General features: G+C 42.0%; 1 protein-coding gene and 1 long non-coding RNA gene across 5 annotated transcripts in view; one reads left to right on the forward strand and one right to left on the reverse strand.

Moving 5' to 3' along the window:
* The window catches only part of DOCK4 (dedicator of cytokinesis 4), a 474,663-nt gene extending 451,137 nt beyond the window's left edge, over positions 1-23,526 (forward strand). For 2 of the 4 annotated variants that reach the window (XM_045166401.1, XM_045166402.1), the window contains exons 42-52: positions 2,161-2,337; positions 3,300-3,383; positions 8,533-8,652; positions 9,001-9,122; positions 9,453-9,573; positions 10,587-10,668; positions 10,801-10,910; positions 13,406-13,478; positions 15,201-15,314; positions 17,994-18,055; positions 20,912-23,526. In XM_045166401.1, the coding sequence (XP_045022336.1) occupies positions 2,161-2,337; positions 3,300-3,383; positions 8,533-8,652; positions 9,001-9,122; positions 9,453-9,573; positions 10,587-10,668; positions 10,801-10,910; positions 13,406-13,478; positions 15,201-15,314; positions 17,994-18,055; positions 20,912-21,352 (1,506 nt within the window). In that variant the 3' untranslated portion in view covers positions 21,353-23,526. Of the gene's footprint in view, positions 1-2,160; positions 2,338-3,299; positions 3,384-8,532; positions 8,653-9,000; positions 9,123-9,452; positions 9,574-10,586; positions 10,669-10,800; positions 10,911-13,405; positions 13,479-14,319; positions 15,179-15,200; positions 15,315-17,993; positions 18,056-20,911 lie in introns of those variants that run through there. The other 2 variants (XM_045166403.1, XM_045166404.1) reach the window with 2 other exon arrangements.
* Positions 4,287-11,104, reverse strand: LOC123334721. Its single transcript, XR_006552783.2, has 3 exons — positions 10,968-11,104; positions 10,252-10,343; positions 4,287-4,422 (listed from the first exon to the last, which is right to left on the reverse strand). It is a non-coding gene; the product is annotated as an uncharacterized LOC123334721 (long non-coding RNA).
* Positions 23,527-27,061: the final 3,535 nt, after the last annotated feature.

Here is a 27,061-nt window from a genome sequence, read left to right on the forward strand (position 1 = left end):
CTCAGAAACGGCATATTGGCAGTAGCACCCTGCTGGCCTCGTGTACCGCTCCCTCCCATATCATAGCTTTTATGGTGCCCATTCTCTTGCTTTGTTTATTACCTATATATGTCTCTTTAAACAAGTCAGTTTAGTTTACGTGGTTTAAAACTTTATAAGGCATATCCTGGAGATGGTGCAAGTTCAGCTTCAGACTACCACAATAAAGCAAGTCACACGGATTAGTTGATGTCCCAGTGTATGTAAAAGTGATGTTCACATTATACTATAGTGTATTAAGTATGTAATAGCGTTGTCTTAAAAAAGTGTATACCTTCAAGAATGTGAACTTTATTCCTAAAAAAATGCCACATCAGTTATAATAGTAACATCAAAGACCACTGATCACAGATCACCATGACAAATACAGTAATGAAAAAGTGTAAAATATTGTGAGAATTAACAAAGTGTGGCACAGAGCATGAAGTGAGCAAATGCTGTTGAAAAAAATGATCCCAATAGACTGACTCAATGGAGGGTTTCAGTTTATGAAAAACACAGTATCTGTGAAGCACAGTACAGCAAAGTACAATAAAAAGAAGTACACCTGTGGAATAATGTGATTCTGTATATATTCTAGCATAACTGCATCTGTCAGTATTATTTACAAGATTAGTCCACGTTATTACACGTGACTTGTTTTCACTGTTGTGTACTATTCCATTGTATACCTCCATACGTTTATGCATTCTTTTTTTGATGAATGTACAGGTTTTGGAGATGAGTATGAATATTTTGTACATGTTTCCTAGTACACATGTATACAGATCTTCTACTCCACTTCTCCTCAGATATATGCCTAGGAGTAGAATTTCTGGCTCACAAAATATATAGATATCTTCATCTTTAATAAATAATCCCAAAGTGATGAAACCGATTTGAACATTCAACAGCAGGAGTTAAGAGACTCAGTTCCTCACATTCTCACTTCATTTGCTACTGTCATACTTATTTTGCCGTTCTGCTGAGTGCTTAGTAGTATATCAGTGTGCTGTTAGTTTTCACTTCTTAGATCAAAAATGCAGTTTGACACTTTTCTTATGTCTATTGGTCATTTGGGTTTCTTCCTTCATAAAATGGCTTGTTTTTTGTCCATATTTAAGTGGGCTGTTTGCCTTTCTCTAAATGGCTTATAAGAGTTCTTTATATATTCTGGACATAGACTGATGATTTTTACATGTTACAAATATCTTCTCCTACTTTCTGGTTTATCTGTCCTCTTACATAATGTCTTTTGATAAATGTACATTCTGAATTTTGACATAGTCAAATCATTCTAGTACTTTTCAGTGTTGGTTTAAGATGATTCAGGTGACCTTTAGAAACTATTTCCTTAACCGATAATAATTTCCCTTCCTTAATAATCCTTAAGCTTAGATTATTATACAGATGAGAGCTTGGCAGACCTTCTCTTCAAAGAGCATGTCAATGTCAGTATCAGTCACAGTGCTGTACCTTTGAAGAGCAGTATCATCATTTTCACAATGAGTCTCCCATTAAAACTCAGAATGGAAAAGTCGCTATGACTCTATTTGGCTCTCCTGGAACAAATAGATCCTGCGGCATATCTGATTATCTTATTTTCTATAACTCACAACTGTGTGCCATCCTGTGCCACCTTATGGTGCTGTTATGTATGCATGTGGGGTCCATATAGGCATATGTCCCATCTTCCCAACTGGGCTGAAATCTCCTTGACATCAGAGGATCTGTAAATGCATTTGTTATCTCCTGTGGTACTTTGCATTAAGTATCTAGAAAGATGCTAAGAATATGAAGGGTCCTTGAATATTTAGCCTTCAAAAGAAAATAAAAAATAAATTGTAAAATACATAGGCTTGAATTTTGTTTCAAGGATTAAATTAACTGTTTTAGTGCTAATGTATAATCGGTGATTGCTGATTATTCGAACCACATTTCAGACAGTGAATATAATCACCTTCTCTTCCCAGGGCTTACAAACAGCTTATTTGTCTTCTATATCCTTGTCTGTTCTATACTGATGGCCCCTGGTAGAGATATTGAGGGGAGCACAGATAATTCAGAATGTGGATTATCTACTTTGTCTTTCTTCTTCAATGTCACAAAATCCAATATATATTTATGCTCATTTGTTCTCAGGTAGAAATGAGTCCTCTGGAAAATGCCATTGAAGTGCTGGAGAATAAGAATCAGCAGCTGAAGACTCTGATTAGTCAGTGTCAGACAAGACAGATGCAGAATATTAATCCCCTAACCATGTGCCTGAATGGAGTTATAGATGCTGCGGTTAATGGTGGAGTTTCCAGGTATCAAGAGGTAAGGATTTGGTATTGTTGTGTGAAAGTTTACATTTGTGATTTCTTAAGTTTTCAGAAGTCTTTTATCAAGATATGCACATACATCAGCCTGCTGACATAGGGCTACAATCAATACAACCAGATTTCTTTGCTTAATAGAGCAAATGTATAATCACTGGGGATGCACACTGACTGTGTTTCCCAGAAGGTGATATTTTGAGGTTAAAAGTGTGTGTGTGTGTGTTTTCTTGAATAAAAGTAGTGAAGATATCACAATTGTTTAATAAATGGCTACCTAAACCCATTTCCCTGAGTAAAGAGTGATTCTTGGACATAAAAGAATCTAATCTTATTTGATCATTCTGAGTCTTTAGGCAATTTATTTTAAGATAGCATGTCATAAGCAGATGTTTTTCTGGAATTCCCTTGCTTTCTCTATGATCCAACAAATGTTGGCAATCTGATCTCTGGTTTCTCTTCCTTTGTTAAACCCAGCTTGTAAATCTGGAGGTTCTTGATTCAAGTACTGCTGAAACTTAGCTTGAAGGATTTTGAACATAACCTTACTAGCATGGGAAGTGAGCTCAATTGTCCGGTAGTTTGAACATTCTTTAGCACAACTTGGGCAAAGTCTGGGAGACAGTGAAGGACAGGGAGGCCTGGCGTGCTGCATTCCATGGAGTCACAGAGAGTCAGACACGACTGAGCGACTGAACAACAACATGATGTCATAAAAGCTTATGGATTTAGATTTGCTATCTGTTTTACCAAAGATACAAAGTTCATGCAATCTCTGATTTCCTGTTAACAATCACCTCCTTATATTCCCTCTGACCAGCTGCCATACTTTGAATCATTCCATCCAACCCCCAAAAGTGGTGGATAATGGAGTCATTTCTTTAAAGAAGCCTTAGAAATAATAAGTGTGTCTTCTACTTCCTTTGTAACCCTCTTGAAGTAAACTTTCCTTCTTCTTACCAGGCATTCTTTGTCAAAGAATATATCTTAAGTCACCCTGAAGATGGAGAGAAAATTGCACGGTTAAGAGAGCTGATGCTTGAGCAGGTAAGGGGGGCAGAAGTCTTCTCCCTCTTCCATGCACACATGTGCTTGCCTGCCCAGGGTCCCATCTACATGGTTTTCTCTGGGTTGGCCAAAATGTTTGTCCGTATTGTTCCATAAGCTGTGTCAAAAAACCTTTTTTGGCCAGCCCCATATGTCAGTGATCTAGCAGTCACCGGTTACAGATTCAGTTGTGATATATCCTGACTTGCTAATTTCTACTTTTTCTTCCCACCTAGATGTGGGGTAGGAGTGGGGGGAACAAAAAAATTAATAGACTATGGCAGCCCCTTATAGCAAACATGTCACCCCTTGGAACATTCTTTGAATGCTCTGTCCCCAAAGACTTGATGCCAACTTTTCACTCAAGATTTTGGGATCATATAAGTTCAGGCCAACTTAACATGAATGATTCAGTAAATGAATGAATGAGATTCGTACTTAAATGTTAGACTAAGGAAGTGGGCAATCAATAATACCCTTTGCTTTAAAACAGTATCACACTGTGTAGACAAAGCCTGTAGATCATATGACATAGACAGAACTAGATACAGTCTCATCATCTTCAATTCTACAGAAGCACAGTTGGCTTTTATTTCTTTGGTTCCATCAAATATGAAGAACTAGGGTAAATAATCTGTTGCTTTCTCTTCCCCTGTTGATAGCTCCTGGCCTGAAAATGGTTTGAAAACCATTTTCAAACATGAGATACATTATGGGAGATATTATGGTGGAGAGGCTGGGTTCAATAGGAAATGAATAGGAAACATTTTATATCTATGAAAAATGGAATACATATGATAAAATGTGACAGAAGCATTTCTTTCCATTTGATGATGCCAAATTAATAAAGTATGTTCTAGGAAACAAAGCATGGACTAGGAAATGATGAGGCTGTATCTGGTTTTAGTCCGTATTTTATGCTCTGTAGGCTTAGTCCACAAAATTGATACTGAAGGGAGAGAAGTGGCCGTGGACCAGGACCGTGGGTGGAAGAGTCAGTTGGACAGCTTCTGGAAAAGAGGGATTACTTGAAGCTGACCTGCAAGGAAATAGAGGAAAAGTTAAATCCTCATTGTGGCCCTAGGGTTGATGTAGATGCTTGAAATGAAGTGAGCATCTTAGGTCATCAAGTACTTAGGATTATGGAATGCCTTTAGCCTTTGTTGATTTTTAATTCTCTTGTGAATGGTTTGTCTCACCCCAGGATTCTTACCTGCTGTATTCAGTCTGACTGAACTCTTTCCCTCAAGTTAAAATCAAAAGGGTTAGAAAGCCTCTCAATATTCCAGCAAATTTGGAAAACTCAGCAGTGGCCACAGGACTGGAAAAGATCAGTTTTCATTCCAATCCCTAAGAAAGGCAATGCTAAAGAATGCTCAAACTACCACACAATTGCACTCATCTCACACATTAGTAAAGTAATGCTCAAAATTCTCCAAGACAGGCTTCAACAATACATGAATGTGAACTTCCAGATGTTCAAGCTGGATTTAGAAAAGGCAGAGGAACCAGAGATCAAATTGCCAACATCCGTTGGATTATCGAAAAAGCAAAAGAGTTCCAGAAAAAGCTGAAGAATTGATGCTTTTGAACTGTGGTGTTGAAGAACACTCTTGAGAGTCCCTTGGACTGCAAGGAGATCCAACCAGTCCATTCTGAAGGAGATCAGCCCTGGGATTTCTTTGGAAGGAATGATGCTGAAGCTGAAACTCCAGTACTTTGGCCACCTCATGCGAAGAGTTGACTCATTGGAAAAGACTCTGATACTGGGAGGGATTGGGGGCAGGAGGAGAAGGGGACGACAGAGGATGAGATGGCTGGATGGCATCACTGACTTAATGGACGTGAGTCTCAGTGAACTCCGGGAGTTAGTGATGGGCAGGGAGGCCTGGCGTGCTGCGATTCATGGGGGTCACAGAGTCAGACATGACTGAGCGACTGATCTGATCCAGAAAAATATCTACTTCTGCTTTATTGACCATGCCAAAGCCTTTGACTATGTGGATCACAACAAACTGTGGAAAATTTTTAAACAGATCAGAATATCAGACCACCTGATCTGCCTCTTGAGAAATCTGTATGCAGGTGAAGAAGCAACAGTTAGAACTGGACATGGAACAGACTGGTTCCAAATAGGAAAAGCAGTAAGTCAAGGTTGTATATTGTCACCCTGCTTATTTAACTTATATGCAAAGTACATCATGCTAAATGCCAGGCTGGATGAAGCACAAGCTGGGAGAAATATCAATAACCTCAGATATGCAGATGATACCACCCTTATGGCAGAAAGTGAAGAAGAATTAAAGAGCCTCTTGATGAAAGTGAAAGAGGAGAGTGAAAAAGTCGGCTTAAAGCTCAACATTCAGAAAATGAAGATCATGGCATCTGGTCCCATCACTTCATGGCAAATAGATGGGGAAACAATGGAAATAGTGGCAGACTTTATTTTCTTGGGCTTGAAAGTCACTGCAGATGGTGACTTCAGCCATGAAATGAAAAGACATTTACTCCTTGGAAGAAAAGCTATGACCAACCTAGACAGCATATTAAAAAACAGAGACATTACTTTGCTGGCATAGGTCTATATAGTCAAAGCTATGGTTTTTCCAGTAGTCATGTATGGATGTGAGAGTTGGACTATAAAGAAAGCTGAGCTTTTGAACTGTGGTGTTGAAGAAGACTCTTGAGAGTCCCTTGGACTGCAAGGAGATCCAACCAGTTCATCCAAAAGAAAATCAGTCCAGACTGACTCATTTGAAAAGACCCTGATGCTGGGAAAGATTAAAGGCAGGAGGAGAAGGGGACGACAAAGGATGAGATGATTGGATGGCATCACCAACTCAAGGGACATGAGTTTGAGTAGGCTCTGGGAGTTGGTGATGGACAGGGAGGCCTGGCGTCCTGCAGTTCATGGGGTCACAAAGAGTCAGACACAACTGAGTGACTGAACTGACTGAAGAAGTCTCTCAAGAAAAAGATTGAGGAAGCTTTGTTTTTTGTCTGCATCATGGGACCCTGTGGAAAGAGCTGTGGCCTAGGAAGCATTAGATCCTATCAAGTCGTGCACATTATAGCCTTGTGACCTTGGGCGAGTTACATGTCTTTGCAGGGCTGGAGAGGGATGATCCTCTGGGAAGTGGTTCAGAGATCTGTCTAGTAGACTTGGAGGTGCACAGCCCCAGGGCTCCTTCCAGAAAGGACCTGCTGGAAGACACCTTAGCCTCTCAGATCCTCCAGCATTGCCTCTGCTGCAGAGTGTCACCTAGCCTAATATCCCTACCTTCCTGGATGACCTGCATCCAGTAACCGGGAAGGAGAGGCCCAGCCTGGCCAGTTGCACACACAGTGCAACCGTGACAGATCATTCAAGATCCAGAGCTGCCTTGGGGTCAGCAAAGGCTTTCAGGATGCCATGCAGGTTCGGTTTCCTTTTTGGTCAAGTCCCGCTCTGCCCCTCCCTCCTACAGGCAGTGATCCCAGGGATACTCCCCAACAAACATCCCAATGTCCATGCCGAAGCCTACCTCCAGGAGAATCCAACCTGCAGCATTACCTGGACAAAAGGCCGGGCCCTTCGCAGCCAGTGTCCAAGATGCAGAGGACCGAGGGCTCTGCCCTTAGACTCAAATCCATCCTTCTTCCCTCCCCACAGAGACCGGGCTTGCCCTTTGTGCCTCAGACATCCTTCACTTGACATTTATTTCAAGGTGTTTTTATCCTTATGCAAATATTACAGGCAAAGTTGTCACAATTCTGACCCTTAGGAAGGTACTGGATGCTCTCACTCCCGCCGAGCCACTCATGTCTGGCCTGAAGCTTTCAAACTTGAACCATCATGGGCTTTAAAGATAAAGGACCGTCTAGTAGTGATGTGTGATTTGTTTTCCTCTCAGCCTCTGAAATTTGTCCCTTTGACCACTGTAGCGTGGGGCATTTTTTTAAATGTAAAAGATGTCTGCTACTCCCATCAAAGGAATTAAGCACTTTTGACCTAGCTGTACAAAGGAAATGTGAATGTTTACATTCATCTCGGTTTAGGTTCTCAGAGCAGGAAACCTTTTTTGAAAATAGGAACTGTTCTTTTTTGCATTATAATAAGTGAACAAGAATAATATTTTTTAACAAAAACAAGCAGCATAGCAACTGTTACAGAATACCCTCTCATTTGTTCCTTCCTCCCTGACAGGTTCTGAAAATCTGAGAGAGGGAGGGGTAGGGACAGAGGAACCCATGGGACAGAGAAGGGGAACATGGCCGAGAGTGCCATCCAGAAAAGAGGTCTCTTGGGGAGTGCCACGTGGTGCATGCTAAGTCACTTCAGTCATGTCCGACTGGCTCCTCTGTCCATGGGATTCTCCAGGCAAGAATACTGGAGTGGATTGCCATGCCCTCCTCCAGGGGATCGTCCCGAGCCAGGGATTGAACCTGTGTCTCTTATATCTCCTGCATTGGCTGGCAGGTTCTTTATCACTAAGGGGAGAACCATCTGACCCTACTAACAGGGAGCCCCCATCCTTTGCCCCCTCCTGAGAAGTGCAGGAAGGGGCCAAAGGGACGCTTAACTGTTTAATATGGTTGTTGTTATGGATTGAAAATACATGGGAAAGAAACTTGGGGTAGTAGGACAGTTAACTCGGAATCAGACTTAAGTTCAGATTCCCATTTGTCCTTTAGTACATGCCGAATTTTTTTTTCTTTTTTAAAATTATGTTTAATTGCTTTACAGTGTTGTGTTAGTTACAGCAGCGTGAATCTGCCATATGTGCACATATGTCCCCTCCCTCTTGATTCTCCCTCCCAGCCCTCTAGGTCATTACAGAGCACTGAGCTGAGCTCCCTGTGTTATAGAGCACTCCCCACTAGCTAGCTGTTTACACAGGGCATTATAATGTATGTCAATGCTACCCTCTCAACCCATCCCATCCTCTCCTGCCCCAACTGTGTCCACAAGTCCATTTGCTACATCTGCGCATGCAGAATTTTCTGATCCTCAGTGTCCTCCGCAGTAAACTAAGGATTGCTCCTATCTTGTCAGATGGGGAGGTTAACAGTAATGTATGCAAAATGCAGGGCACCATGCTTGAATCCCCAGCAGGCACTTAAGGCGGTACTCACTGATGTGGATTTTTTTCCTTCTGTTACTCTCAAGGCACAGATTTTGGAATTTGGCTTGGCTGTGCACGAGAAGTTTGTGCCTCAGGATATGAGACCTCTTCACAAGAAGCTGGTCGACCAGTTCTTTGTGATGAAGTCCAGCTTGGGGATCCAGGTATGTACATAAAGGGTCCACCAGGGGGCAGTCTGACCTCTACCATTTGCTTTTTGTTAGAGGGACCATGAAATATACAACAGTGACATCTTTTGGTGTGTCTGCCAAACTGCACCAAAATTTTACCCGAGAGCCCTCAAATATTAAAATTGCACTGACTTCGGTTTGCCACACTTAACTTTCATGAAAACAAAAAAGTAAATGAGGGAAGGCTTAATGACTTACATTCCTAAGCGCCTATATAAAGGTTTTATGACCATCAGAATGCACTAGTATAGCATAGCACCTCTTGAGTGATTCTGCCCTTACCATTACAATTCTGAAATATTTTCTTTACTACCTGTTTAGGAATTCTCCGCTTGTATACAAGCCAGTCCAGTCCATTTTCCTAATGGAAGCCCTCGTGTGTGTAGAAACTCAGCACCTGCTTCCATGAGCCCAGATGGTACCAGGGTAATTCCTCGACGCAGGTAAGTCATATTCTGAATTATCTGACAATTTGGCATTCCCACAAGATGATCCGGAACGATTCTCTCGTTCTTTATGGCACAATTTGTCAAATACGCGGTTTCTTAATGAAATAAGTAACCCTAGAGGCAGCTGCAGACATCTGCCACTGGTAAAACAGCAACAGCATGAGAAATAAACTCAGACGTTTGATCACATTGAGGCAAATGGGAGGCGACAAAATGGGATGTATATATATTTTTTTCCCTTTGGTTTTTATACCATGCCAGCATGTGATAAAGTGCAATGTAGAGACTGAGTTAACGACCATGTCTTTTTCTCCCTGAAAACAGCCCATTAAGTTACCCAGCTGTCAACCGATACTCTTCCTCCTCATTGTCCTCACAAGCGTCTGCTGAAGTAAGCAATATTACAGGGCAATCAGAAAGCTCTGATGAAGTCTTTAACATGCAGGTACTTGATCAGCTGTTTTCTTTTTGTCTGGTCCTGTTTATTCCCTTTCTGTCTCAATCATGAGTGTTTCCATTCACTCTGCTGTGCTTAGGAACAGACCTACGAGCGAGAATTTGACCTAAGGACAAACCTTTACACACCTGTATTGCTTTATTGGTCCCTGGAGTCTGCAAAGCTGATTCTCTCAAAGCTGCCCCGGCCACTCGAGGAAGACCTGAGCCAGCGGTGGGCAAGCCTGGCCAGGCCCTACGAGGGGAACTTGGAGCTCTGCCTCTGAGTCAGGTCTTCAGTCGGGTGTCCTGGAGCTTGTCACCACCGACCAGCTACCTCTTAGCGTTGCTAAGTGTTTTGTTCTTTTCTTTAAGAAGATATGGTTTAGGGGCCCATTCTAAGATTTCTCTACTTAGGCATATGTTGGAAATTTCCCATGATAAAAAACTGTTTACTAAAGAAAAATAGAGGTTTTTAGGGATTTAAATGTCAGTGTAACTCTTGCAACAAAAATTTGTGTTTAGATACAGCTAATAGGACATCGATAATCACTCGGTAAGACTCAGCTGAAATTTTCCTCACCTCTGTCTTTGGAAAGGGGGCATAATACATATTGCCAAATTCACGCGTTGAACATACGTTGGAGAAAAAGCACAGGCATGTTCTCTGCCGTTTAGAGGCACTCACCTGTTTACCTGCCGGAGGCTGGGAGCCTTTCTGCTCGTGCTTTTAGTCAGGGAGCCGCTGCTGACTGGTCTTTAGTCATAGGCTGTATGGAGCTGAATTGAACACAAAGGCATTCCTTTGGCAGGTGTCAAAAAATCTCAGTTTTTAAAATTAATTCAGACAGGCATCCTTACTGGTCTGAGTTAGTGAGATTTTTCCGTAATTCTTAATGGGCTTTTTTTTTTTTTTTTTTTTTTGCTACTTTGAAAAAAAAAAAAAAGTGATTTTGTTTCAAATGTATCAGTGTAGTCTGCAGCCTTTAAGCCCTGTCTGATAACAGCTCTTGTGTTTTCCAGCCAAGTCCATCTACCTCAAGCTTGAGTTCTACTCACTCCGCCTCGCCTAATGTGACAAGTTCTGCTCCCTCGAGTGCCAGAGGTCAGTGCCAAGGTGTGGGGTGACTGAGGGTGCCCAGAGGACCTTCCAGCCTCCCGTAGGCTCAGGCTTTCTCCTCCAAATGATCCCAGCTCACCCCCACCCTGACGAGCCTCTCTTTCCATCTCTTCTCAGCTTCTCCTTTGTTGTCTGACAAACACAAACATTCCAGAGAAAACTCTTGCCTGTCCCCAAGAGAGCGGCCATGCAGTGCCATCTATCCGACACCTGTAGAACCTTCTCAGGTAGTGTTTGTGGGATGGAAATTCTAGGAAACAAGGAAAAGTCTGGATGTTACTTACAGGGCTGCAGAAAGTCATGGTAGCTGCCAGAGACCACCAGATGGGCCGTGTTGACAAGTCCAGCTGGATGAAGTCCACCTCGGCCCCAAGCCTGTTGTTAGGAATTTCTGTGTGAACTGTCAAATCTGACGTGGATACCTGGTGGTTGCCTGAGCAGTAAAGCTGAGAGAGAATTGGGAAATGATTTTTCCCACTTCTATCTATTTTGTTGCTGCCACTTGAACATTAAGAGAGGTCATGGGTGAATGAGTTAGGGGTGGGGGTGTCTGTCTGCATGTGTCTGTAGCAGAAATTTGGAGGAACTCCTTGTACTTCATGTTAGGTCGCTTCAGTCATGTCTGATTCTTTGTGATCCCATGGACAGGAGCCCACCAGGCTCCTCTGTCTGTGGGATTCTCTAGGCAAGAAGAATACTGGAGTGGGTTACCATGCCCTCCTCCAGGGGATCTTCCCAACCCAGGGTTTGAACTCGTATCTCTTACGCCTCCTGCATTGGCAGGCAGGTTCTTTACCACTGGCACCACCTGGGTCTGCTTGCCTGTGTCTGTAGCAGAAATTTGAAGGAACTTCTTACATTAGCCAAAGATCCTTGAGGAGAAGCATGGCTGCCACGGATGGCTTACCGAGGTATCCAAGAGTGAAGAGCGTGTCTTTTTGCATCTGCTGTTCTTAAATGCACTGAGGAGGGAGTGGCTAAACCCTGGGGCCTCCCCGCAGCCCTCTCCACCCAACTCAGACCTGCTCTGCAGTGATCTCTCTCAGCCTCAGCGACTACAGGGCCAACGTTTTGACCCTCTCGGCCCTTTAAGCACTTTGAGGCGGGGTTTCAAAGGTAAAGATGCCTATGGAGCCCTGCATTTTATTGATTATTTGTGGATAACTCAGGAGCAGAGAATAATCGTTATTTATCCTCCAGCTCATTTTCTGTTTTTTCACACCATCCTGGCAGAAGGCTGTAGTTGCATCTGGAAATGGATGAGAATGAGGGGGATTTGTCTGGATTGGTTTCTCTTTGCTGATTGTGTGATCTTCCCAAAAGTTCCAGGATACCCCATCCGCACAGCACTGACGTGTTGTAGAAACTGTACCCGAGTGCATTTTCCTGAACCACCTGACTGGTTTAATTTCCCCTTGTCACGACTTTCAGTTTGTTCCCTCTGCTCCTGGAGAGCAGGTCACCAGCGTGGGGGACTCTGAAAGACTTCCTCATTAGCCTCTCAAGTTTTCTGCTTTTGGTAAAATTTGAAGCAGTGTGTGTTGCCAAAATTTCCATAATACACATTCCTCTGGTGTATCTACTTTTGAGGACTTGGTGCCTTTTGTTTAATATATTAGGTAGAACTATGTAAAACTGGCATTTTTGTGGGTTAAAAATTGCAACATACTATAACCATTTCATATGTTTTAACCTAATCTAGGATTTAAAATGTAAAGTTCATTGACTAGAGATTTTTTGAGCTAATATTTCTTCTTTCTTACTTACATTTTATATTGCCAGTCTAGCATTTGTATTTATAAAGAGCACTGTAGCTTAACTGCTACTTATTGTTTATTTTTTCCATATTTTGTTAGAAAAATTTATTTGCCAGTTGTATTGGGTTGGCCAAAAAGTTCATTTGAGGATGGTATGGAAAAACCCAAATGAACTTTTTGGCCAACCCAATATTTGAAATCCTATATAGACTTTTAACGGAGAAGGCAATGGCACCCCACTCCAGTACTCTTGCCTGGAAAATCCCATGGACAGAGGAGCCTGCTGGGCCGCAGTCCATGGGGTCGCTAAGAGTTGGACACGACTGAGCAACTTCCCTTTCACTTTTCACTTTCATGCATTGGAGAAGGAAATGGCAACCCACTCCAGTGTTCTTGCCTGGAGAATCCCAGGGACGGGGGAGCCTGGTGGTCTGCCATCTATGGGGTCGCACAGCGTCGGACACGACTGAAGTGACTTAGCAGCATCGACTTTTAAAACACCATTTAGAAACACTGTTTAACACCTAAGGGTCTTCTCCTTTTTTTCCCTTAAATATAATTGAGTCATTATTGAACAATAATTCAGTAATGATAAGCCAATCATCAACAATGTTAAGCCAGTAATGTTTTATATGGCTTATTTTGGCATATGAAACATTTTTTAAAAACAAAAGGTTCAGTAAGGACTTCCCAGGTGTCACTAGAAGTAAAGAACCCACCTGCCAATGCAGGAGACACAAGAGCTGAGGGTTAGATCCCTGGGTTGGGAAGACTCCCTGGAGTAGGGAATGGTAACACACTCCAGCATTCTTGCCTGGAAAATTCCATGAACAGAAGAGCCTGGTGGGTCCAGAGGGTCGCAGAGAGTCGGACATGACTGAGCACTAGCATACACCATTTGGTAATAAAATAATCATCTCGTTTTCTAGAAGATCTCATAAAAATAGATTCTTGTGCCTTTCCAGAGGCTGCTGTTTAATCACATTGGAGATGGAGCCTTGCCACGCAGTGACCCCAATCTTTCTGCTCCTGAGAAAGGTGGGTATGAAGCCAGCGTCTGCGGCAGTCGTGGAATGTGTAACAGTGTGTTCTGGCTTCATTTCCTCCAGCCGCCCCTGTGTCCCTGTGGAAGGCAGATGTGCAGACCTTTAATGGTCAGGACTGATCTTGTCTTTAGGGGATAGATGGAAGACAGTTATTTCTAATACATTCTTCACAAACTGTTTTCTTGTAGGATTTAACAGCAGAATCTGAGCAAGGTAGGGACTCCTGTTTAATGACTTTTGGTGTCATTCAGTGAGTCAGGGAGGCAATCCCTGTGCTACCTGAAACAAAGTGGCCAATTAGGCTACTTGTTCAATGTGAGGAAAGTAAGCACCTTCCCAGATGGATCCTCGGTCCCACTTTGTGTCTGCCTTAGCAAGCTCATTCAGTCAGCTCATCTGTTGCTCATGGGTGACTCAGATGCTACTGAAAATTTGCGACCCAGTGCATAATGGAGTGTGCTCTGCTGCAAGGTCACATGGAAAATGAGAAACCAACATATGCATAGCAGTTAATAGCCAATTAGCATGGGTCTGTGCAACACAGCCGAGGAAGAAGAGCGGATTAATTGTGACTTCCTCAGCTAGGGGGATGGGGGCTAACAGCAAGGCACTCGTTCACCTTCCGGAGTCAGCCTCAAAAATCAGAGCAGTCCCCGAGCCAGCAAATTAAGTCACTAATGACATATCTCTGTAAAGTGCATTTTAATTGTCCCCATTAAGATCTCGACTGCACTGTCATTTGAGTACACCAATACATTAAAACTTTCCTCGGGAGATAGGAATCAGCAAGACTGTAGCCTAAATTATTTTAAAACACACATTTTGCTTTACAGCTACAAGTCAAATATTGATCTTTGTCTGGATAACTTAGAATTGTGATCGTTTTCTCACCTCTTCTACCAAAGAAAACCCACAAAGCACCTTTTAAAGGACCAGAAGAAATGTTTTTTACAAGTGGTGGTTCCATCCAATTAAAGTGGTTAATATAATCATGGAATGTTGAAATTCTGGCTATGTCCACCAGGTGACAGTGTCTGCTCAGTGAGCAAGAGACTGGCTCTCTAAAGGCTTGATTTTGTAAACCTCCCCTCAGAGCAGCTATTTATAACCTTGTATGTCTTGCCCTTGTTCCTAAGGGGGTTGTTCCATATTTCAGCATCTTACTGAAGTGTGGAGCAGGTAGATTACAAAAAAGGAATGAAACTGTCAGCATTCCAAATTATTTTTTTAGGACGTTCTCCACTGTAGCCCTTTGACTTGAGGAACAAGGGCCAGCAGGATGGTGTGGTATGGCTATTCCTTGCCAGTAATTCTGCCAGGCAGTGGAGATATTAGCGTCCATGCCTTCCCCCTTTTAGGGTGCTATTTGCCCAGAAAATTCCACTAAAAATCACGTTTTAAAATAGTCGAATGACTACATCTTCCATCTGTTATCCAGCATCTAAACATATTTGTAAATCTCAAGTTTCTACACTCTTTTGTCAAGATGTGTAGTTCTGACTGCTTGAGGGAAAAAGAGAGACATGCTATCACTCAATGAAATGTCAACTATAATTGTGAGATGGGCAATTAAATAAAGGGTTCGCATTTAGGAAGTTTCCTTATTATTTGTAATCCAGCTGATGTTTTCATTCTGGATATTTCTGACTTCTAAGATTGAGTGCTCGCAGGGTGACGTAGACCATGTGATTTTAGCTGTGTTATTCCCTTCCAGCTGTGAACCCCACCCCTAGCAGCTGGAGCCTGGACAGTGGGAAGGAAGCCAAGAACATGGCAGATGGTGGGAAGCTTATCTCTCCCCCCGTCCCTCCACGACCCACACAGACTGGTGGGTATTTGAAGCATTTAACAGTAATTTTTATAAAAATAACTTTTATTGACTACTCCGACCTGAATTCCTCAGAAAGGTAGGCATTTGGTGTGTCCAAGGTAAAAACCTTAGTAGTAGCTACAGAATTCATCTGCTATGTTCCCTCTTTTTCCTCAACTCTTGTTACACTAAGTCCACGAGGGCACCATTCCTAAACTGTAGAACATTCTTCTCCTAGGTATCATCCTCAGAATTGGGGGGGGGGGCACCCTAACCTTGCTGAACCACTAGCATTTTCTCTATCCTTCGCTTGAATCACCTCATTCTTATCAACCTCTGCTAACTCCAGCCACTTTCTGCAGGACTGATGCCCCAGCTTCAGGTTGTCCCTGAATAGGATTGACTGTGATTTGGGTAGGCTTGTGGAGAACAACTAACCAGTACCTTGCACCTACTGCTTAGACAAGACTGTATTCCACGGTCATCTTTCTCATAAGGCTTCATTCAAGGCTCTGCATCTCCTAGGGAGGTGGTTTAAGCAGCAGACCGGCTGAATCAGATAAATTATCTGGGCCAAAGCTCTAGAATCTGTGTTTTACCAAACCTTTCTAAATTTTGAGAACCACTGAAAATTATTCTCAAGAAACTTCCTTTCTGAGTTTATAACAGTAATGGGCCTCCTTTCCTCTTGAACAAGCCATTGCTGGATGACCTGCATATGAGGGCAGTTTTTAAGGGAGGCTGTTGCACTTTACTAACTGTATCCTGTTGATGGCGAGAGCTTTTCCAACACTTCGCCTATATTTAGAGTCGTCTTGAAGCTTTACAAATACAACTAGCCTAAAGGCATGAGAAAATATGACGCTGTGTTTTTCATGGATTTTTCTGGATGGATCATCCATGTTTCGTTTGCTGCATTTTAACATCTTTCTAGCTGCCTTTTTTTTTTTTTTTTTTTTTTACCGAAAAAAGAAAAATGACTCTTTTTTTAAAATAAACTGTGTGCTACCCAGTTTGTTTTTTACTTTCCAAAGCTAGAAGTTGCCAGTAGATTTGGAAAAACATGTGAGACCTTCAAACAGAACAAGAAATAACTGTAGCCTTACTTGATAATATGCATTGCTAGGTCAGTGTGACCATGGAAGTTTAAAACTCACCAACCAGTGCTTGGTGTTTTATTCATGATGTTTGTACATTGAGGCGACCTCCAGTTTAAACCCGGTTGTGTCCATAAAGTTGGAGACTTGAAAAGTGTTTTCTAAGGGACAATAATATTCATGGTATTTAGGTTCCTAGGCTAATTCTACCTTGTAGGCAAGGACAGGGATAGAACTATTTTAGGTCTTTTCCGGAGAAACATCACTCTAAACATGCAGTGGGTGCAGGGGCTGCTGGGTAGTCCACAGTGATGGAGTCAGGGAATGCCTAAGTTGAGAGGAAGAGGGTCCCAGACAATAAAGATACCATTTCCCAATCAAGCTGTGCTTCTCTAGACGTCCATGCTCTTATGCTATACTCGACCCCCACAACTGATGGGCTAGGAGCACTAACTGGCGATGGAACATGGCACGTGCTGACAGCGTGCCCTGGCACGCACAATGGATCTGCACAACCCCGAGGGCGGGCCCAGCCACTCTCCCTAGTCCCTTAGACCCAGAGCACGCAGGTGGCCGTAGCTCTCCCCAGTTACCCTGGCAGTGCTGCTTTCCCTTCTGCACTGATTGCTGTCATGGTCTGCCCTCATGTCATCCCGTGTGGTCACTGTTGGCGGGATCTGTAACTGTCTCTCTCCCCTTCGGCCTTTCTGTAGTTTTCTTATCAGCTGCAAACCCCACTGTGACAGCTGGGAGGTTGGCAGCTGGGAGGATGGCAGGGGTTGCAGCAGCAACCCCTGAGCCCGCTGAAAACTCTGTAGGCAGACCTGGGAAATTGGTCTTATACTCACGGGTTGACAGTGTCATGGCTGGCTGTGGCATGTGTGGTCACGCTTTAGAGAGCCGGATCTGGTCCGCAAGTGCACACACAGCAGTGTCATCACACTGGCCTTGTCCCAGGTGTAGGGCTTGAAAATCTGGTGGAGAAACAAAGAGAGGGTTCTTCTTACCTTAATGATGACATCCATAGGGTATCACCTCCTAGAGATAAAGGAAGACCCAAGTACAGACATTTGGGAGAAAAATGGAAAACTTCTTACCTTTTATATGGATGTGGCCAAGGGTTTTCTGTCAATTTCAGGAATATTGCGGGGGGTGGGGGTGGCGAAAGGGGAGACTGATGTCAGTACATTCCCAGGGACCTATTCTGAGCTGTCTGGGTGACCTGGGTCTTTCCATTCTTGCTCAGCCCAAAGCCTGCTCCCTGGCACCTCACGCGTAAAAGCACCTTTTGAAATAGACCAAGGGGCAGAGAAGCATCTGGGCTTTGAGGAAGTGGAAAGGACACTGGACCAGTCAGCTGGTTAAACCATCATGCATGCTCTGGTGACTTTTCCCTGATTACCCATGTCTTGGAGCTGCCATTCTTTGTGGGGAATCCATTTTGGGTGGGCACCATTTAGACTCTCCACCCACGCCCCTCCCCCTTGCCTAGATCCTTGTGCACTGGATCATCCGTATGGGTTTGTACACACAGAGGGCTTTTTCAGGTAGTCAGCTATCTGGTTTTCTGAACTGAAATGATCTCTCTCTCTCTTCACAGCTTCACCAGCAAGACACACGGCGTCAGTATCCCCCTCGCCTGCTGGGCGATCTCCACTGAAGGTACAGGCTCTTGTTTAGATGGGAGCTAGAAATTGGCTCCTTGCTACTTTTTCCTCTGTTACATCAATGAGGTGCTTTCATCTACAAAGACCAGGCAGAGAACATAGAAGGGGGAGAGGAAGATGGGCAAGAAAACATTAGACTTTCCCTTTGGGGAGTCTGCCATTTCATTTCACATTAGTAGCCTTTTTCTCCAAATGGTGGCAATGAGAATGTACAAACTAGAGTGAGAATATACACTGAATGAGAAAGAAATGGTCCCTAGGTATCTTCTACGACATTTTCAGCCTTATCTTTTAGTTTAAGGCACATCAAAAACAAACACTTAAGTTATAAAATAATCAAGATCTACTAAATATTCTCAAGTGCCTTTTTCATCAGTCTCACTCATTTTGAAAAGGCCAAACCCAAAACTTTTTCTCTTTTAAGATATTATAGCAAGGCTTTCATTTACAGTAGAGATACATACTTGATCATGAAAAACAAGACAGTAAAATGAATTTTAAAATCTCGGGGAAACAAACTGGAGAGCTTTAAAGGTCAGACATTTAATATGAAGACATAGGCTAGTTAACATCTCTTAAACATACAAAATTCCTCATGAAGGTAAAGAATAATATTTAGTCTCTATCCAAATTGAATCAGGCTGGCTGCAAGGATTATTGGTGCATTCAGAGGTAGGTGTTCAGAGCTGCTACACCAGAGGCTTAAATATGAAGTGACTGCGACTGCGGAAAGAATGATTTGTACCTGAATGATTTAGGATGTGCATGCTCTGTTTCCTTTTTGTTGATGAGACATTTCTAACTAATGTAAAAGAAAAAGAGAAATCAGCTTCTGCAAACACATAGGGGCAGATTGTGATCCTGTGCATCTGTGGTACTCAGGATTGTTGCTGGTAGAAATGGAGACTCTGGAAGGAAACCTCCCCTCCCCCACCCGCCTTGCAGTGGAGAAAATTGCAAAAAAAAAATTTTTTAAGCGTGATTTGCATTGCCGACATTTCTGATGTCACAATTTGCTAGTGGGTGCAAATTATCTGCTGGTTTGGTTGTCATACTGCCATGCAGCTGTTAAGCATAAAGTGCATGAGACCGCATTCACCCTGGGAGCCACAGACTGTTATCTTAATGTGATGGAAACAAAGCAACATGGTGTTTCCACATTGTTACATTTCCCCTTACTAGCAAAGAACCCCACATGTTGCTATGGGATTCACATATGCATTTTTTAACTTGATTTGCAAATTAGTAATCAGATAAAATTAGGAATTATTTTTTAATAATAGGATCAAAGAGTTGAAAACATTCAAGTAGCCACCAAATAGTTAGCAAAGTGGTATATACTCTTTTTTCCACAGACCTGCCTGTGTTCTTGCTGGCCATAGGTAGCCTTGTAGCAGTATCTACAAATCAGGCTTTGAAAAGATGAAACATTGTGTTGTAACTCTGGTGACATTAGAGGGCGTAGTGCTACCAAGTTACTGGCTTTGCTGTGCTTCAGTTCGGTTCACTCACTCAGTTGTGTCTGACTCTGCAACCCCATGGACTGCAGCACGCCAGGCTTCCTTGTCCATCTACAACTCCCAAAGCTTGCTCAAACTCATGTCCATCAAGTCGGTGATGCCATCCAACCATCTCATCCTCCATCGTCCCCTTCTCTTGCTGTGCTTAGAATGCAGAAAAGTCAATTTTAAGAGTGTTTTTCAGCAATTAAATGAGGGAATTAACCCGTGGAGAAGACTCAGCTTACCTGCCCTATTTTGCACTTGAGGTCTAACTTTTAACAAAAAACACCAGTGAATTTGGATCTTTTAATTGGCCATTCTTGATCTGAGGCTCCTGATAAATGAAAGGATTTGTGTCTACCAGAATTCTCGTGTTTAAAAAGAGAGACCAAGGTAAAATTAGTCTAGGATAACATTTCTTGGTTTTATAGGCCATTATGTGATAAATGAGGGGAAAAAAAAAAAAAAGGGTCTGTGGTGAAATAAGTTTAGCAAACACTGGGCTGAACAAAATCGTTGAGGTTCCGTTATTGTCAGACTTTAATGAGCTAATAGGCTCTGAATGGACTCAAGGAGTACATAGGATGCAGTATCTCCCAGTAGAACCCTCTGTTCACAGAGCGCTGTTAGGGGAGAGGGAGAAAGAGGCGGGAGAGAGAATGTGTGTGTATGTGTCACTCAGCCGTGTCTGACTCTCTTGTCATTCCATGGACTGTAGCCCGCCAGGCTCCTCTGTCCATGGGATTTCCCAGGCAAGAGTACTGGAGTGGGTTGCCACTTCCTTCTCCAGGGGCTCTTGCCCACCCGGAGATGGAACCCAGGTCTCCTGCATTGCAGGCAGATTCTTTACCCTCTCAGCCACCAGGGAAGCCCAAAGGGAAGTACAGATCTTGCTGCCAGTGAGAAGAGACAGTTAACAAATGAGGCCTCTGTGTGATGTGGTAACGGTGGGTAACGGGCGGATTCAGGCCCCATCTAAAGGGCCAGCTCCTGCTCAGCAACAAGAGCTTCTCTACCGAAAGAGCAAGTGAGCCCTGTTGTTAGAACTTCCAGTGCTTAAAGAAATGCACATTTGGTGGGAAACCGTCCTATTTTACAAAATTAACAACTGAGGCTTTTAAAAACACTGCAGATGAAACGTCTGGTCTCTCAGGCTACATAGCCTGAGGGCTGCCAACCCGAGGCTTAAGCTTTTGAGTCTGGCAGGAGCTCAGAAGTCTCCAGGGCAGGGCCTGCCATGCCTTCCCCAAGGGTGTAGGAGAGAGGCTTCAGACTCTGGGTTTTGATGGGGGACACAGCAGAGCTCATCACCCTTTCGCTGAACACTCTGCCGTTTCCCCTCCGCACAGGGCTCCGTGCAGTCCTTCACCCCCTCTCCCGTGGAGTACCACTCCCCAGGACTCATCTCCAACTCCCCCGTGCTGTCGGGCAGCTACAGCAGTGGGATTTCGTCCCTCAGCCGGTGTAGCACATCAGAGACCTCAGGCTTCGAAAATCAGGTGAATGAACCGTCTGTGGCGCCGATGGGGTCGGGGCCGGGCTACGGCGGCGGGTCGGAGGAGCCGGTGCGCAAGGAGAGCAAGACGCCGCCGCCGTACAGCGTGTACGAGCGGACTCTGCGGCGCCCCGTGCCGCTACCTCACAGCCTCTCCATCCCCGTCACCGCCGAGCCGCCCGCCTTGCCCCCCAAGCCCCTGGCGGCGCGGTCGGGCCACCTGGAGAACGGGACCAGGAGGACGGACCCCGGCCCGCGGCCCAGGCCCCTGCCCCGAAAAGTCTCCCAGTTATAAGTCCCTTTTCTATTTCCCTGCGACGCATTCTTTGCCGTTTACAAGACATTAAGAGGTATGGTGAAAAGACATCTTTAGTGTAGGCACTTTAATAACTTAACTCAGATTTGTCTTTAGATGAATGGAATTTAAACTCGCTTAATAGAATGTTGCACAATATTAAAAGTTACTGATCCCCAACGCCAGATGTCCCAAGTATGGCTGAATTTCATTACACCGTTTCTCGTTTGAAAGTGATAAATAGTGATAAAGCCTTCTTTTGTATCTTTTTATGTTCACTTTTTTTTTACATAGTTTAATCTCAACCAGTAAAATATTGTCGAACAATACGAGGCGTGATAATGTTGTATACTTTTTACTGAATACTTGATACTTCATGAAAGCTTATTAAGTCAGTGCACATCCTGAGGCAGTGGTCCTTACTTTAGAAGACTTCTGTAAATAAGGTGAGATTTCTGACTCTTTCTATCAACAGACAAATGAATGCATATCACCATAATTAAAAGTTAAAGCAGGCTAGTGAGATACACACTAAAGGAGTTGCAAGGATTGGAACTGGAAGCGGTTTTGTTCTTGAAAGATACGTCTTTAAGGTTGCTTTTGACCTTGACTGCTGTCTACATTCTTCAGAAGCTACTCTACCAGTTGGTTGGTAAACCGTTTAGTACCCTGACACCATGATATCTACTGTATTTCTTTTCAAGGTGCAATTTACTTCCAGAGTTCCAATCAGGTTGATGAAGCAAAAGACCCCAGGAGAAATGTTTACTTGAATCTTGTGCTTCCTTAGATAATTTCCGCTACCCAATTTGTCATTGAAGAAGAGATGTTCGTGTATTAAGTAGGCACAAATTAATGTGTCCCATTAACAAGAATTCAGGAATCAATACAGGACAGTATTAAATCGATAGAGTAAATGAAGAAAAAAAGTAGAGAAAATATATTAGCATGATTAAATGGCAAAAGGACTTTCAAAAGGCAAGGGCATTAACTTTCAGTCCTGCACAAAATAAGAAATTCCTCACAACTCCATTGTTACCAGTGGGGCTTGTCTTCTGAACTAATCCTGTTGTCCTTTTGTTGGAGGAGGATGGCTGTAGACTGCTCTAGCTTGAACGTAGCATCTTAGATCTAGACAGGGATGCTAATGCCGCAGTCATAGGCGTGTGAAGAGAGAAAAGCACCTTGTATGTAGTAATGTATTTTGTATCTTGTTTTCTTTACTGACTGTTTATAACACTCAACTGACAATAGATATGAACCGTATTTTAAATCATACTGTTGAATATTTTCCCTCTTTTGTTGGGAAGCTCATTTTAGTTTAGCTGTGTTTGTTTTTGTTGATAGCTTACCCAGAAGGCAGTGACCACTTTTTTATATTCCCTTCGAAACCATTCAGCAGGTATATGCTGTTGAGACTGGTTATAGAGGTTTTCTATAATAAATGTTCAAGTATTTTTGTACATAACTGGTTAATTTTAATAAGAGATACCATTACATGTAAAAAAAATTAAAAATAAAAGCAAACTGTTGTGGATGCAGTATGATTGTTATAATTATGCCAAATACTTTATGTATGGAAAAAGAATATTTGTACATATGTGCTTTTAACAATAATTCTGCCATATTGACTACAGTTTTGAATGTCAGAAAAATTAATATATGTTAAAATATTTATGTTTAGTGAAAGTATTCTTAATAGAGAAAAGGAACATGAATTTTAGCTTTGTATCTTTCAAGTTTTTCAATTGAAAATGTCTTGAACTAGCTTTTGCTTTTGATGATAACACTTTGTGTTTGTAATCACATCCTTAAGTATATATATATATATATCTATATATATAGGAAGATACATATTTCTGTTGCTTTAAAGAAGTAAAGCCTTCCTTCCATTTAAATAAGGTGACATGCTTAAGATAACAAAGCTCTGATTTCCTTTTCTTCTGTAATTTAATAGATTTCTTGACTAGTGCTTGGGCACAGTGTAAATCAGTGTTATTTGCTCTTGAATCCATTTTTAAAAAAACAAAATTGGGGCAATGAACAGTCGATCATGTGCGTGTATTTCTGAAGCAGCTATATAGCAGAACATTTCAAGAGATTCTGTTAGCCCAGATGTTCATGTTGGTTGCTGCGAACGGTAAATATTAAATAAAAGTACCTGATTAATCTTGGTATTTCTGTCTTTATTCCAGTCATAAGCATATCCTTACTTGAACAGAAGCTGTGTAAATAACTGCCAAATGTACAAAAGAAATAGTTGAGTGCTGCTTTTGCCAGCTGCACAAACTATCTGCATGCCTGCTTTCTCCCTGATGTTCGTAAAATGACAGGAAATATATTTAACACTGCAAAGTCCATGGACTACCAAATTTGCTAATAAAGCCTGGCTTTTAATTTTGTGAGCTGTATCTATGCTGTGTTAGATTTACAACATTTATGTCACTCAGTGCTAAGCAAACCACTGGCTAAAGCCTCTGTTGCATTAAGTACCAAAACTCACTTAAAGGTCATTGTCAATGTCTTCCTGATTATTTCTCAACATTAAGTGATTTTAGAGCATTTGGGGAACATTTTCATCACCACTGAATCCACAAGTGTTTTGATTCTACAAGCTTAATTACAATAAGAATAGCTTCTTTCTCTAGTAGTCTTCTCTCTGGATTAATATTGATTGTTCTACAAAATACAACAAAGAAAATAACAAGTTACACAGCTTTGCCCTTATTTGATCTTTACACATTAAAAGATAGCTCTACCAGAATGTCTTCTTAGTTATTAACTGAAATAAACCTTGTCCTCATTACATAATACCATTAAAAAAAACTTGAAAATTTGACAGTCCCCTAGTATAACTATTATTTTTACATATTCCTTTTGTCTTTTCTCTATGCATATATTACACACTTTCCCTACATTAAGTTCTGGTTCCCCAACATAATTATATAATTATGTATCCCAACATAAGTATCACAACGTAATTTATCGACAATACAGGGCTGAGTTCACTGCCCACTGAAATAACAGAGACCGTCACTTCAACAGAGCTTTGGCAGTATCTCAGAAGGGCAAGGGCAAGATCAGATTTTACTGAAATTCTGGAGTTTTGTTTAAGGTAGATCTTTTGAAGGAGCAGGGCTTAAGACTGGGTACAGATCACGATATAATTATTGAGGATTGGTAAGAAACAGCAGTCTTAGGACATAACTGTTAGTTGATAATTTCTATTGACAACTTGATGAGTCTATTGACAAATTACATCGTAAAAATAAAGTTATTTACCCGGCAAAAAGACTCCTGGAAGAGTAAAGTTATACCAGCAAATGCTGGAATATGGAGGTCACGTTCATGTAAATGGTATGGAGTAGATGGTTTCATTTTTCAACGTGTATGTTTAACAGAGTCATAGTCACAGGGTACTGGACAGACTACTCAGTTTGTTGTTGTTGTTTAATGTTACCGTACAGTAAGTATTTTCATATTTTTACATGTACATAAAAAGCAAAGTATATATTCCCACCATTTACTTAGCCATTCCCCTATTAATGGACGTGATATTATTTCCAGTTTTTCACCAATGCAAATAATACCATTGGCACATACAGCTTTTTCCATGTTTTAGATTAATTCCTTAACATGGAATCCAAGACTAAAATTGCAAAGGCAAGGGAAGGATGATTTTTGTTGTTATCTTGCATATTGGCAAATTATTTCTCAAAAGTATTGTAACAATTTTAATGCCACCAGCAATATTTTTCCAAGGTTGGATAGCAATGCCATTATTTTTTGCTATGTGGGAAGAAAATATTGCTGCTTTACCTAAAATTTGAGAAAATATTACTCCACTAATTAAGTATTTTACAGAATTGTGTATAAGGAAGTTGATATCTATAAAGAAAAGGAGAGAGAAGACAAAATTAGAGTAACAGGCACTAACACTTAAGTATATCACCTACTGAAAATACTTCATCCCAGAGAAGGCACTTTAGATCCTCTATTTATATGGAATACTAGAAAATCCCCAACATTCTGAACACAAGTACCATCTCTTATCCAGTTTACCGCCCCACCCTTGCACCTCCCCCCACCCTGCCCCCCTGCATCATTCACAACCAGTGAAGAAGCCAAAGACCTAGAAGTGAGGACACTGAACAGCCATGTGAAATGTCCCAAGAAGATGAGGCTGATGAAATGCTGGATGTGTTTCAACTTACTGACAGGAGATGAAACTTTTGTAAGACAGTTGAGGGGTGGTTGAGAGAAGTACCTAGAAATCTATGCAAGTCAAAGGGAAAGGAAAAACTCCAGAGAGGACAGAAAAATGTTTAAATAAGTAAATGTAATTATAGTATACCAAGGAGTCACCTCTGCATATTTACATAGTCTTGGAAATGTAAAATTGTAACTCCAAATTATATTGGAAAGATGAGGGTAAGGAAGATGTGTGTATGTGGTGAAAGTGAGCCAAACTTGTTCAGTCGTCTCTGACTCTTTGCAATCCCATGGACTATACAGTCCATGGAATTCTCCAAGCCAGAATACTGGAGTGGGTAGCCTTTCCCTTCTCCAGGGGCTCTTCCCAACCCAGGGATCAAACCCAGGTCTCCCACATTGCAGGTGGGTTCTTCCTGCATTGCATGCCGATTCTTTACCAGCTGAGCCACAAGGGAAGCCCAAGAATACTGGAGTCGGTAGCCTATCCCTTCTTCAGCAGATCTTCCCAACCCAGGGATCAAACCAAGGTCTCCTGCATTGCAGACGGATTCTTTATCAACTGAGCTATCAGGGAAACCTAAATGTGTAACCACCTTGAGTGGTAAGAAGGAAAAGTTCCCCTGACCTGCAGGGGGATCAAACCCGCAACCTTGGCATTATTAGCACCACGCTCTAACCAACTGAACTAATCGGCCATGACATGTATGTGGAGAATAACAAATTCTCTCATATAGGGATGTCAATCAGAAATGCCTAAAATTTAAAGACAATCAAAAAGTAGCAATTTAAGATGTTTTTTAAATCTAGATATAAAAGCAAAAATTAAGAAATAACTTGAAAATAATGCCTTCTGTAGAGTGAAATAATGGCTGCAGGACATTCCTGTTTTTCACAGTGGTTTAAACAACTATTTGCCTATTTTAAGAGATTTTTTTTTAAATGGTTTCTACAATGTTCACCACACTGGCTTCACTTCTCTTGTTTTTTTTTTTTCCTTCCAAATTCAAAGCAGACCTGGATTTGGAACTCTTTGAGAAACACATATAGAGCTTGCCAGAAGATTTCTACTTCAAAAGCATGGGTGCGACAGGTTATAGGGAGTAAAGGGGAGGAGTTTGGACCCATATAAAACTCCTCTGGGAGAAGCGATTGGCAGTAATACAAACATTGTAATTCCAATCATGACTTAAGCCTGTCCACTAAGTCATTTGCAATTATTTTTAAGGGGCTGAGTCCTCCTTGTTTTTTAGTAGCAGCGTGAAGCAGCCAATAGATAAAATTTTTAGGCATGTCTGAAAAGAACACTGCACACATCAACAGTTCACAAGTTCCTTTCACGTCAACAACATGAATTTTCTCATCCCGAGAAAACACTCAGGTCTTAGTGTGACTGACTTGGGAACAACAGCCAGCAGTCCCATGTTATTTCCCTTCAAGAGGGAGAAAATTAGGTTATTAACAAATAATTTTTTTTTAAGGTAAAAAATGGTGAGC

The sequence above is a fragment of the Bubalus bubalis genome, chromosome 8 (genome assembly GCF_019923935.1).
Source record: "Bubalus bubalis isolate 160015118507 breed Murrah chromosome 8, NDDB_SH_1, whole genome shotgun sequence".
NCBI classification, from domain to species: Eukaryota; Metazoa; Chordata; class Mammalia; order Artiodactyla; family Bovidae; genus Bubalus; species Bubalus bubalis.